At 35.2% G+C, this 12,585-nt stretch overlaps 1 protein-coding gene across 1 annotated transcript in view; it reads left to right on the forward strand.

Annotated features, from left to right (window-relative positions):
* Window positions 1-12,585, forward strand: part of LOC148939869 (uncharacterized) — a 33,437-nt gene that overhangs the window by 9,350 nt on the left and 11,502 nt on the right. The window contains exons 2-3 of the mRNA XM_089106254.1: window positions 2,026-2,167; window positions 10,169-10,372. Coding sequence (XP_088962380.1) covers window positions 2,026-2,167; window positions 10,169-10,372 — 346 coding nt within the window. The remainder of the gene's footprint in view (window positions 1-2,025; window positions 2,168-10,168; window positions 10,373-12,585) is intronic.

Below are 12,585 nucleotides of genomic sequence, written 5' to 3' on the forward strand. Positions count from 1 at the left end.
CTGATAATCTTCAGCAATATATTTTTCTAATGGGGATTGGTCTCCCACTTGGCTTGTTAATCCTTAGGGATTTTTTTGCAATTTCATCAGCCTGATGGTTACCTGTTATACCTGAGTGGTTTGGAACATACTGAAGGTATATTCTTATGCCTCTTGAAGCAAGAGTATGAATAATATTAAGACAATAAAGTGTGTCTATATCCATTCTTTTATTGAGAAGCTGAGTACAGCAACTCTAGGCTTGACAAAGAGTCAGAATGAAGTACAATATTTTTTAAATTAGGAATCAAAGGATGATTATTCAGAATGTCCTCTAATGCCACGATTATGGCATTTAACTCTGCAGACATTATAAATAGATTATCATACAGTCTCTCACCCGTAGCAATATTGAGAGATGGGAGAAAAGCTCCACATTCCACCTTCTCATTCATTTTGGACCCATCAATAAAAATTAGGATTTGGTCCTTATATGTAATTGTATTAAATTCAGCAAATGTTTTCTGCGTGAAAGCCATGGAGGTAAGTTCGTTAGTCCACTTTGAGAAATTAGTGTTTATTATGGGGATTGACCAACTCCCTTGGGAGGAGTGGGTGCAATGGACTTTGCAGGCACTGGAAATTTCTTTCAGGTACTGGCAAACTCATTTGTAATTCCTCTATACATGGATGAGAGAAATTCTTTTTTTTTTTTTTTATTAAATATCAATATTCACAAAAAAAACATATCAAACAGACCTACCATGTGAAAATCTATACAGAGAATTTCTTAACCAGTTATACAGGGTAATGAGCTATTGGCTTCAATTTTTGACAGGTAGTTTATTAGAAGAAATATTTTATATGTTTTTTCATGTGTCTATGCAGCAAGTTGTGTTTAGGCGTTTTACCTTGCTTAAATAGATCACATTGAATACCAGGGGTGTAATTTACTATTGGGAAGGAGATGAGAGGTTTTTGGTAACTGCCCACCCCAGATCCCAGTTTACCCCTCCCCCCACCCCCACCAGCTGAAATTTAGTTTCTTCAAAAATCTTGTCAACACTAAAATAAGCCCATGTAATTCAAGCATCCACACAAACAGGTCAGTTTTCTTTAGTATATCTTTGCCTTTATGGTGATATATGGCTCTAGTTTTCACTGTCATTTTCACTTGATTGGGGAAAATTGGCTCCAACTCCCCCCCTCACCCCCAGGATTTTGACAAAATTACGCCACTCTTTAATGGTCCTAATTAATTTTTTCAATTGACTGGTAGTGTATGGTTTTTCACAGGTATCAAGTTTTACATGTATATGATTGTAATGACTTTGACAAGACTTACTTCAGCCTTTGTGTAAACAAAACAGCAATGAACTAGCTGTAATGTTGTCCTAATTACACAGCAAAATATTAACATATCTTCAATCAGCATCTTGTTAGGATTGCAATAAATATATTTTTATTATCAAAGGAAACTTTGAAAGTTTATTTTACCTCAAGAATAGAAGCTGATAATAGAATTGCTATAAGAATTGTAAAAATTTTCTCAGTTCTGATTTTTGAAAAAGGTTCATAATTTGCTACCCTTCAACTTTATTAACCTAGTATTTAAGAGGAAGAAGATGGAATTTTGAACTAGTGCTCTGTGGAATAGGAAAATTTGAAAATGTTTCTTCTAAAAATGTGCATGATCCTCCTTATAATTGTTAACTATGCATCATATAGCCAACTCCAACTAATTATTGTACTGCTTTTCTTAACCGAAAAAAAGTTTGGTTCACCTTGAAGAAAAGATGAATTGACAGCTGCATGGTATAGAGCATACTGTCACTTGAAAGGAACATTAGAGAAACTGTGAGCCGACCAATTAAAGGGTTGCTTAGCCCCAGGGGCGTCCCGAGGCTCGTTTTATTTGGGGGGCGATCTTCGTAAATTTTACCGAATCGCTACCTGTTTTATGCTGAATTATCTGCAGAAATCAAGAATTTTGCTAAATTTCACCGATTTTGAATTCTGCAAAAATTTCACTTCTTTTTTTTACAGATGAAAACCAAGAAAACCCAACTTTTGATGAAAAAGACAGAGATAAATTACGAGTGAAGATGGCATCAATGTCAAGCCTAAAAACTACAGAACTAAAATTTGGGATGTCAAGCCAGATCCTGGACATAGTTACTGCTTCTGGGTAAATAGTCTTTTATCTTCCCTTTCATAAAAAACCATGATACTGGTGTCATCTATTTTACTTTCCAAACTCCATTTATATAGGTATTTTTGAGTACATTGAATAAACACAACTCTTCGTTTTATACAAGTAGAGAGCAATTAAAGCTTTAAGTTAACTCTCTTCCCTTCAATAAAAGAGCATAACGCTGGTAACATCTAAATTACTTTGCTTAAACAAGCAAGACTTACTAAATTCTTCAGGCAGTTTAGTTTATTTTTATAGATAGTTATAGTTAGTTATATTTAGTTTATCATACATGTTAGCATGTATGATAATTTTAGCAATTCTTCATTTTAGGTTCATGTTGAATCCAATATCATAAATAATGCAACACAGTGACATAGTTTTGCAGTTATTAGTAAATTCAGTAGTTGCAATCATTGGTAATAGTAATCATTTGCATTTCCCTTCCTCATGTCTCCTTACACAAAAATTTGACTTTTATGACTTAAATTCACTATTTCTTTTCAGTGTGGTGTTTTAAGTAAAGTCAACACATTTCCTTTTACACTTTCTGTGGTGGGAGGGGGAATTGAAGTGGACAGAATCTGCCTTTTTAAAGTTTCGTTGCTCATTACTCAGGTACAAAAACTGTATTTTTCATTTGTTTTCTCTCCATTTTTATAGTTCCAATACACAAAGGATTATTATTTCTTTATAAGAAAATATGTATTTTTATATTAGCTTGTTTTCTTGTCTTTACTCTGTACATGCTACCTTTTTGGGTTAAAGACTTGCTGTTGTCTGGCAGCATCTTTGGCTTTGGTCCCTATAAAATAGTCAGTCTTCAATACTTACATGACACCCTCAAAAGTTACTTTCACCTTTGCATAATAATAATATCTTTATCAAACAGTTATAATATCTTAATAATAATACCTTTATCAAACAGTTCTTGGTAATAAACTGTAAGTAAGGAGCAACCCTGCTCAATAGTAACCAAAACTTTAAAAAAACGGAATTTTGATACCAGTAGCTACATCAAAAGAAGCGGATTGTTGTGCTGACTTCAAATATATAAGTTTCATCAAGTTTAGTTTTACCTGTCAAAAGTTACAAGCCTGAAAAAATTTGCCTTGTTTTTGAAAAAAGGGAAACATTCCCTAAAATTCAAAGAATCTTAATGAAAATCAAACCATCAGATTCAGCGTAACAGAAAACCCTACTGTAGATGTTTCGAGCTCCTATCTGCAAAACTGTGGAATTTTGTATTTTTTGCCTGAAGAAAGATCATCAATGTGTGTTTATTTGTTTTTCCAGGGTTGATTGTATCAATCCAGTAGTCCTAGAATATCGTTAGAGGGCTCATTTGAACGGTAATTAAAAGTTCTAGTGCCCGTTTTAAGTGACTAAAATAATTGGAGGGCAATTTGCCCCCCTCCCACGCTCATTTTTTTCCTGATGTAACCCAATCAAAGTTTTGAGATAGCCATTTTGTTCAGCACAGTCGAAAATCTAATAAATATGTCTTTGCGGATGACTCAATCCCCCACAGTTCCTGGGGGAAGGGCTGCAATTTATGAACATTGCCCATTGTTAACATATAGTATTGGTTAATGGGAAGCACACAGACGCTTTCATGGGGGATTTTTTTGGTGGTGGAGAAGAGGAGGGGGTTACGTGGGAGGATGTTTTCTTGGGGGAAGGGACATTTTTATGAAGGGGGTGCCGGATGTCACAGCATTATTTAAAAAAGATCAGAAATTGAATTAAAAAAAAAAAGTTTTTTTCAACTGAAAGTAAGGGGCAATATTAAAACTTAAAACGAACAAAAATTATTACGCATACGAGGGGGCTCGCCTGCTAGTCAATACCTCGCTCTTTACGCTAAAGTTTTTTTTAGTACTTTTATAAGAGGTATCTAGTCCAATTAAACAGTCTTTGCGATCCATGGATTCAGATAAGATTAAAACTAAAGTGTAAAGAGCAAGATATTGACTAGGGGGTGAACCCCCTTATATATGTAATAACATATACGTAATAAAAAAACAATAAAAAAACAAGCGATACTGCTCAATAGTAATCAAAACTTTAAAAAACGGAATTTTGATGTCAATAAATATATCAAAAGAATGGGCCTATAATGTTGATTCAGCATTATAATAAAAAAATATTCTCATTGTTTCAATTAAGCAAAGATAGTGTTTCAGAAGTTGTTCTTAATGATTTGGAAGAAAATTCGTAAGTTATGTATATTTATTACTAATAAAAACGTTCTTTAATACATTTAATAGTTATAGCGTCCTTTTCAAGGAACCCAAAAATTGGAGGGCAACTAGGTAACCTCCCCTGCTATTTTTTCTCAAACTCGTATGATCAAAATTTTGAGAGAGCCATTTAGTAAAAAAAAGTAAAATTAATAGGCAAATTTCGTTTTAATTATTCATATGTGGTTAGCTAATTTCAAAACCTGCATTAATTCAAAAACGTTCAGAAATTAAATAAAAAAAAGCAAGGTTTTTAACAGAAAATAAGGAGCGACATTAAAACTTAAAACGAACAGAAATTAATTCGTATATGAAGGGGGTTGCCTCCTCCTCAACACCTTACTCTTAACGGTAAAGTTTTAATTTTCTCCTAATTCTTTAAGAACGACTTCTAGAACGCTATCTTTTTTAATGGGAACAATGTGAAGCTTTTTTCAAAAGTACTAAAAAACTTTTAGTTTTTTTAAAAAACTGTTCAGCCTTCCTTCATCAGGCTTTTTGAGCCTTCCCCGGGCGGTTGCTTGTATATAGTTTATTTTGTAATTAGTAGTTAATAAAGCAAGTCAAGTCAAGTTCATTTTAAGTTTTAATGTCGCTCCTTACTTTCTGTTAAAAAAAAAACTATTTTTTTTTATTTAATTGCTCTGGAAGCCCTAGGACCAAGGCAATAAAAATCCAATTCTAGTTGACATAAAAAACATATGCACTATAAAGAAGTGGCGACTCTATGCAAAGGAGTGGCCAAGGTATGTCTGCTGTAAAAGTGCTTTATGTAGCATCAAGTAAAAAGACCTGTATTTCCAAGAAGAGCAACAGACCAACAAAGGAAATCACAAGTAAATTTTTATCGTGAACAAAACTCTGCCATTTCACACTAATTGGATTTAAGGAATATGTCCGGTAATGACATCTTCCATTAATAAGGCATTGCAGCCTTTCTCAGAAGTTTTATCTAGTCCTTTGTGTCATTTCTGGTTGAATGGTGGCTTGTGGCTGTTACAAGCAGTGCTGACTGCTAGTGCCTCTGGCATCACTAGGTGATTACCACCTAAAATTAATACCTTAAATTAAATTTGAACACTTTTGTCAAAACTGTTTACAAAGAAAAATATCAAGAGGGGATTAATTGGGTGAACTTTGGAGCCAGGCAATGTCTCCTTGCTAAGAGAGAAGAATTCCAGGAGACAAATCTATCAAAATTGCTAGAGAATACTGTGAAGCATTAGTTTTGACTTGGTCTTGTTGGAACCAGACTTCTCTCCCTTCATGGTTCCTAACAAAGTGGTTTGACTGATGTTTGGAGAAGATGTTAGTCATGTGACAGTAGGAGTTTAAAGTTACCTACCTACCTTAAATTGCATGTTCAGGAGGTAAAGTGGTGCTGAAACAGATGCCATTAGCCTGTCTTCCTTGGAAAATTTACAGATCCACACACCAAATTCAGCAATGGTGCACTAAAATGCCACACAGAGGCTTTGAAGTGGTCATTGGCAAAGCTATTTAGGTTTTTTGCTGCTCAGTAGTGGCAATTGGTTTATTTACACTACCTGATTATTGAATTGGCACTTGTCAGACAAAATCAAAACTTTTCCAAGGGCAATATTCCAAAGGGCAATAGAATCTCTCGTTCTGTTGTTTGGAACCTTCATTTTCTATGGATGTATTGGAAAATCATAGGCAGCACAATAGCACTGCCTAAGTAAAGAGGAATGTGGGCATAGAAATAGGAATGCCCAAAAAATAGAAATAGGAATGTGGCATAGAAATAGGAATGTGGGCAAAAAATTATTTTTTTTTTTTCAAAATGAGTGAAAATGATTTGAGAGCACCCAGCCCTCCCCCCTCCACGTTCATCATTTCCCTTAATATATCTAATCAAAATTTGAAGACAGCAATTTTGTTCATTGTAGTTGAAGGGTCCGTAAATTATGTATTTGCGGAAGACACCCCCCCCCGACAGCTCTCAGGACAAGGGTTGTAAGTTTTGCCCTGGTGGCATATAAGGTTGTTATAGAAAGTGTGGTCGTATATGCTTTGGAAGGGACTCAAGCTCTGGTGGTTTGTACCAACCCCAAAAGCCTTGTTATATGATCTTTGTACTATTTTGAATAAAAGGGCTGTCTCAAAATTTCAATGTTATGCATCTTGGGAAAACACGACGTGTGTGTCTGTGGGGGGGTTGCTCTGCTATGATCACTTTGACTCTTAAAAAGGGGAGTAGAACTTCTGATTATCAATTCAGAACATAACTTGCGCTTTACTGAAAACAAAATGCGTTTTAAATGATTTCATTTTTTTATTTCATAAATAAACAGTTAGCAAAACTTTAAGGAATAAATATCAGTATATGTCAATTAAACTAACAATCCACAGTCATTTGTTGTTTTGTTTTTTCAGTAAAGTGCAAATTATGTTCTGATCTTGAGAAGGCATGGGGGTTATCGGCCCTACTCATGTTAATTTTTGCTCGTTTTGAGTTTGACTGGGTTTTTTATGTAATTTCTGTTCGTTTTAGGTTTCTTTTTTATATTGATGGTGATTTGTGGTAGTTTTACGCTTGGAAGATTATTTTACTCTATTTCTGCTCATTTTTGGCTTAATGGAGCTTTTACTTTTCTTTGTAAAACTTGTTTTGTAGAAAAAGTTTTTTTTATAATTAATCTCTCAGAATGATACTTTTTACACTGCTATCAGATAATGCTGGGGCAGCCACTGAATGCCATTGAGATTGGTCAATGTAGTTTCTCATACGCTTCATATTTTCTGGTAGTGAAATGGTCAGAGGCTGGCATGGCTGTTTTCTTTTAGATCATTAACTTAGATCTCGTGTTCAGCAAGATAAGGTGATATTAAACCTCCTGTTGAAAATCTTGCTGGTGGTGTTTCTAGACTATGACCTGAGATCCCAGCTCAGCCTCCATGCTGCATTGCCCCAGTCTGGGTCAACTCCTTTTGTGATGAGCTTAATACCCGAAATTGCACAGTTGTGCTATACAGAAGAAAATGAAATTGGTTTGAATCAAATGCGAAATGCTATCAGCCAAGAGCCTAGCCAAATATACCTGCACACAGAGCACAGAAATTGATATCTATCATCTTATATTTGAACTCCTTGAGTCAAAAGATCTACTGAAAGATATATGAGAATATCTAATAAATAAGAGACAACCAAGACAGTAGCTCTGTTGCCCACAGAGTGAAGCAAAAGAAAAGGGCTAAATAGTATCAACTGAATAGCCCGCCTGCTGTGAATTAGAAGAAGAAGAAGAATGCTGGCTCAGCATTTATAGAGCTACCATCAGAAGCAAAGTACTAATATTTCCATAGTAAAGATTTAGGTGCTTCCATGTACTACTATTTTTCCAATGCCTTTGAGTCTAATGACTGAAAGTACTAGTACTTTTTGCAAGGACTAGAACTGAATAGAAGGCAACAAGCCCCTCCCCCTCTCTTGCCCTTTTTGCCATATTATAACAAAAGAAAATGTCTGCAATATCTTGGGAGTAGCTAGGTGGATGGAGTTGAAAGTCACAGGCAGTGTTTGGGAAAGGACTGGCTCGGAATTAAAATCGTTTCTGTAAAGGGCAAATGACGCTCTGGTCTGAAGAATATTTTGAGAAATGGTAGCCCTACTCGTATTTGTGGTAATTACTGTTTGTTTTAAGGTTTCATCTATTCATTTATAGTAGCATGAATGATTTTTATGCTTGGTGTGATTGTTCATTTTAATTTCTGTTTATTCTAAGTATGAATTATTATGTGACACTACTTCTATTCGTTTCAGGTTTTAACATGGCTCTTTACCTATCTGCATTTTTTTTTTTTTTTTGCAAATTTTTTTTTTTTTTGTTACAAGTGTATTCCCCCACACAAACGCACAATACTCACCATGTCAAGGCAAGGGTTGCCACGGGACAAAACAAATGTATAATGTCCTCTAGCCAAAGACTTAATTTTTTCAAGGAAAGCGTAACATTTGATGGTTTTTGGAGCGAATCCATTACATAAATAGGTTTCTACATATTCTTAATTCTCAAATCTTTATTATAATGAATTTACAACATGTTTGCCACGAAAAAATATATCTATTACTGTCATGAAGCATGTTAATATTTTTGATTTGTTAAACAGTATTGACAAATTCTGTGACCTAACTGCTATAAGTTGTAAGTACCTAATTAACCTAGATTGATTTTGATAATGTCCTGGTTAAAATCCAAAAATTCAAGCAGTCTTTATTATAATTTTACAATTCCAACCAAAAACCTAACTTTCTCCAGGAAATACACAACCTCATCCAGTTTGTCAAGTCTTGAGACCCTTTGGCTTCCGAGACTGTTTCTTTGTCAATGATTGTTAACCTATTTTCTTTGCAAAAAGTCTGCCAAATAAAGATCAGAATTGGTTAGAAAAATTATACGTATTCCTGCAGTTCCCTATTTTCAAAAACTACCAATTTGTATTTTCTACCTAACTGAAGGTCAGGCAACAGGTGCAACAAAAAGAAAAAAAGGGTAACTTTTTTTTCAAAAAAAGGGGTAACTTCTTTTTCAAAAAAAAGGAAAAAATTTACTGGTGCAACAGGTATAAAAAAAGACACATAAAAAAAGGTGATTAGGACTCTTGTATGACGACATGAGAAAAAATATTTTGACCTCATCGCCTCAGGGTAAAATTGGAATTCCCCTTAGCCCCTCCCCAAACAAATTTTTGTCTTGAAAGTCTTAATTCGATCGCTATAGACAGTATGAGCAAAGCTTCACTTATTACAGGTGTATTTTTTAGACTCTTTCTTAAGTTGGTACAGTATGTATAGGAATTTTATTCTCTTTTTATTATTAGGAAAACGTTTCTGTAGACATCTTTTTTATTGAATTCAATTTCAATAGAAACAATATTTCTGTCGAAAAAACATCCTATTTTCATGCCTCTAATAAATTTTATATAGATTATACAGCACTGTTTGAGCTTGTCTTTGAAATGATATAAAAATATATGTATGTTTTTTATATAAAAATGTGAATACAATATCTACCTATATAATTATATTTGTGTATATATATATATATATATATATATATATATATATATATATATATATATATATATATATATATATATATATATATATATATATATATATATATATATATATATATATATATATATATATATATATATATATATATATATGTATTACAAGTTTGAATTTGAAAGTATGTTTGCTTCTCAATGCAACTCACATATCATCCCTGGCACCCCTAAATATCGTCTCTGAGACTTCGCACTTCTGAGGTAACTCTGAAATTTTTTTCGAAGATGTACTCAAGGGGAAGATCAACGTAGCAATGTGTTTTGATTAACACTTTTATGCTCCAAATGTATAGTTTCTTGCTTATCACTTTGAGAACAGCTGAGCAAACAAGTTTTTAGCTTTGATAACCTCAGAAGTGTGAAAATATAATGGATAAATAATGAGGATTTTAGAACTTTTCTCCAACTCTCAACTCCATCAAAAAATGGAGACAGCTCAAGGCGCCTACACAATTTTTTGGATTGGGGCAATGATAAAAACAAACAAATTCTATTTCATGATTTCAATTAGAAATGTTCTGAAATTAGGAAAAAAATGGGATTCCAGGAGGAAGGGCATGTCCCAGGAGGCCCTCCCCCATGCGTACGGCCCTGAAGAGCCCATGATTTTTTTTCTCTCTCTCTTTCTTTTCTGGATTCATGTATGATTTAATTTCAGGTTAAATCCCAGTAATATCGGCGACTTAAGCTCTTCTGTGCGAGGAGCAGAGATTCTTAACGATGAAATAATACAAAGACAAAACGAAGCACGGCTAGAAATTGAAGTTATAAAGAAGTGCAATTTAGCAAAAACTGAATTGAAAGATGTCCTTCATGATACCGCAAAGGATTCGTCTTGCATGGTAACAGATGCTGAACGAAAGTAAGACTTTTCTTTTATTCTTCATCTTCGGCAAATTAACTTGCGGCAAATTTGCTCGGACTGCAGTAAAAAACACAGTGCTATAACCCCGTATTGGGAAACCTACTCCACTGTGTTGGAACATTTGTTAAAAAGTTCTTTAAAACAGGTACGTTGGCCTGTTAAAACAGGCCAGAACATAATTTGCACTTTACTGAAAAAAATATTGCCCTCCAATCACTTTCGACTATTAAAAAGGGCACTAGCCCTTTGAATTTACAATTCAACCTTATATGCCCCCAGGGCATAACTTAAAACTTTTGCTCTGTGGGTTGTGGGGGAGTTTCCTCCTAAAAATAATATTTTCTATCTGGAAATCAACTAGCCTACGCTAAACAAAATGGCTATCTCAAAATTCTGATTGGATGTGTTTGGGGGAATGATGGGCGTTGGTGGGTCTAGTTGCCCTCCAATCACTTTCGAATATTTAAAAGGGCACTAGCCCTTTGAATTTCCAATCGAATGAGCCTGTTTTAAACTTTCTGTGACAACGCCTTCCATTAAAAACCTTATATGGCCCCAGGGCCTAACTTGAAATCCTTACCCATAGGGTTGTGGTGGAGTGTCCTCCTCAAAAAGATATTTTTAATCTGGAAATCAGCTACGCTAACAAAATGCATATCTCAAAATTTTGATTGGTTGTGTTTGGGGGAATGATGGGCGTGGGGGGGGGCTAATTGACCTCCAATCACTTACGACTATTAAAAAGGGCACTAGCCCTTTGAATTTCCAATCGAATGAGCCTGTTTTGGAGTTTTCTACGACAACGCCTTCTATAAAAACCTTATATGCCCCCAGGGCATAACTTAAAACCAAGGGCGGATCCAGGATTTTTTTCGGGGTGTTTTACTAATTTTTGACTTTCGGGGGGGTTTACTAATTTTTGACTCAGTTTTCGACTAATTTTACTGATTTTTACCTAGGTTTTACTAATTTTCGACTCGGTCAAAATTTGGGGGGGGGGGGGGTTCACACCGGGTAAACCCCCCCCCCCCCCCCCCTGAATACGGCCTTTCTTAAAATCCTTGCCCTTAGGGTTGTGGGGGAGTTTTCTCCCAAGAAAGATATTTTCTACCTTCAATTCAGATAGTCTGACAAATTGCCTATATCAAACTTTTGCTTGCCTGTGCGGGGGGAACGAATGGGCGTGGGGGGGCTAGTTGCCCTCCAGTTAATTTCGACTATTAAAAAGAGTACTAGCCCTTTGAAATTTCTAGTCGAATGAGCCTTTTTTGAAGTATCTGCGACAACACCTTCTATAAAGCATTATATGTCCCCAGGACGTAACTTAAAACCCTTGCCCTGAGGGCTGTGGGGGAGTGTGCTCCTCAAAAACATATTTTCTATCTGGAAATCAACTACGCTGAACTAAATGGCTATCTCAAAATTTTGATTGGATGTATGTGGGGGAATGATGGGCGTGCGGGGGGGGGCTAGTTGCCCTCCAATCCCTTTCAACTGTTAAAAATGGTAATAGCCCTTTGAATTTCAAATTGAATGAGGCTTTTTTGAAATTTTCTACATCAATGCCTTCTTTAAAATTCTTATATGTCCCCAGGGCATAACATAATACACCTCCCTTGAGGGTTCTGGGGGAGTGTCCTACTCAAAAACATATTTCATGTCTGGAAATCAACTACGCTGAAAAAAATGGCTATCTCTAAATTTTGATTGGATGTGTCTGGGGGAATGATGGGCGTGGGGGGGGGCTAGTTTCCCTCCAATCACTTTCGACTATTAAAAAAGGCACTAGCCACTTCCATTTCCAATAAAATGAGCCCTTTTCGAAGTTTCTACGACAACTCCTTTGATACGAAGTGTCGGGTATGGAGAAAAATCCAAAAAACAACACATTGTGCCCACATCGTTTTTTACTTAGGCAGCGCTAGCGCGCTGCCTATGATTTAAATAAAACAGATTCAGTGTTTAGTATATCCCAGCAAGTGGAATGTAATATTACTAATAGTAATTAATCAGATAATTAAAAAGTAAGTAAATGATTTAATCAATTAAAATAATCAGATTAGTCTTCTAATTGCCTGGTAACTATGCGTAAGGCTAGAATATATTTTCAGGCGTATGGTAGGGGGCTGCTAAGATGTCTTCATAGGTTGTGAGTTCCAACTCTGAATGCAAAGACTGCTTACCAAGGAGATAGTTAATATGTCCTAAAG

This window comes from Artemia sp. Qi Xiang Cuo, chromosome 20 (assembly GCF_049724085.1).
Source record: "Artemia sp. Qi Xiang Cuo chromosome 20, ASM4972408v1, whole genome shotgun sequence".
Lineage (NCBI taxonomy): Eukaryota > Metazoa > Arthropoda > Branchiopoda > Anostraca > Artemiidae > Artemia > Artemia sp. Qi Xiang Cuo.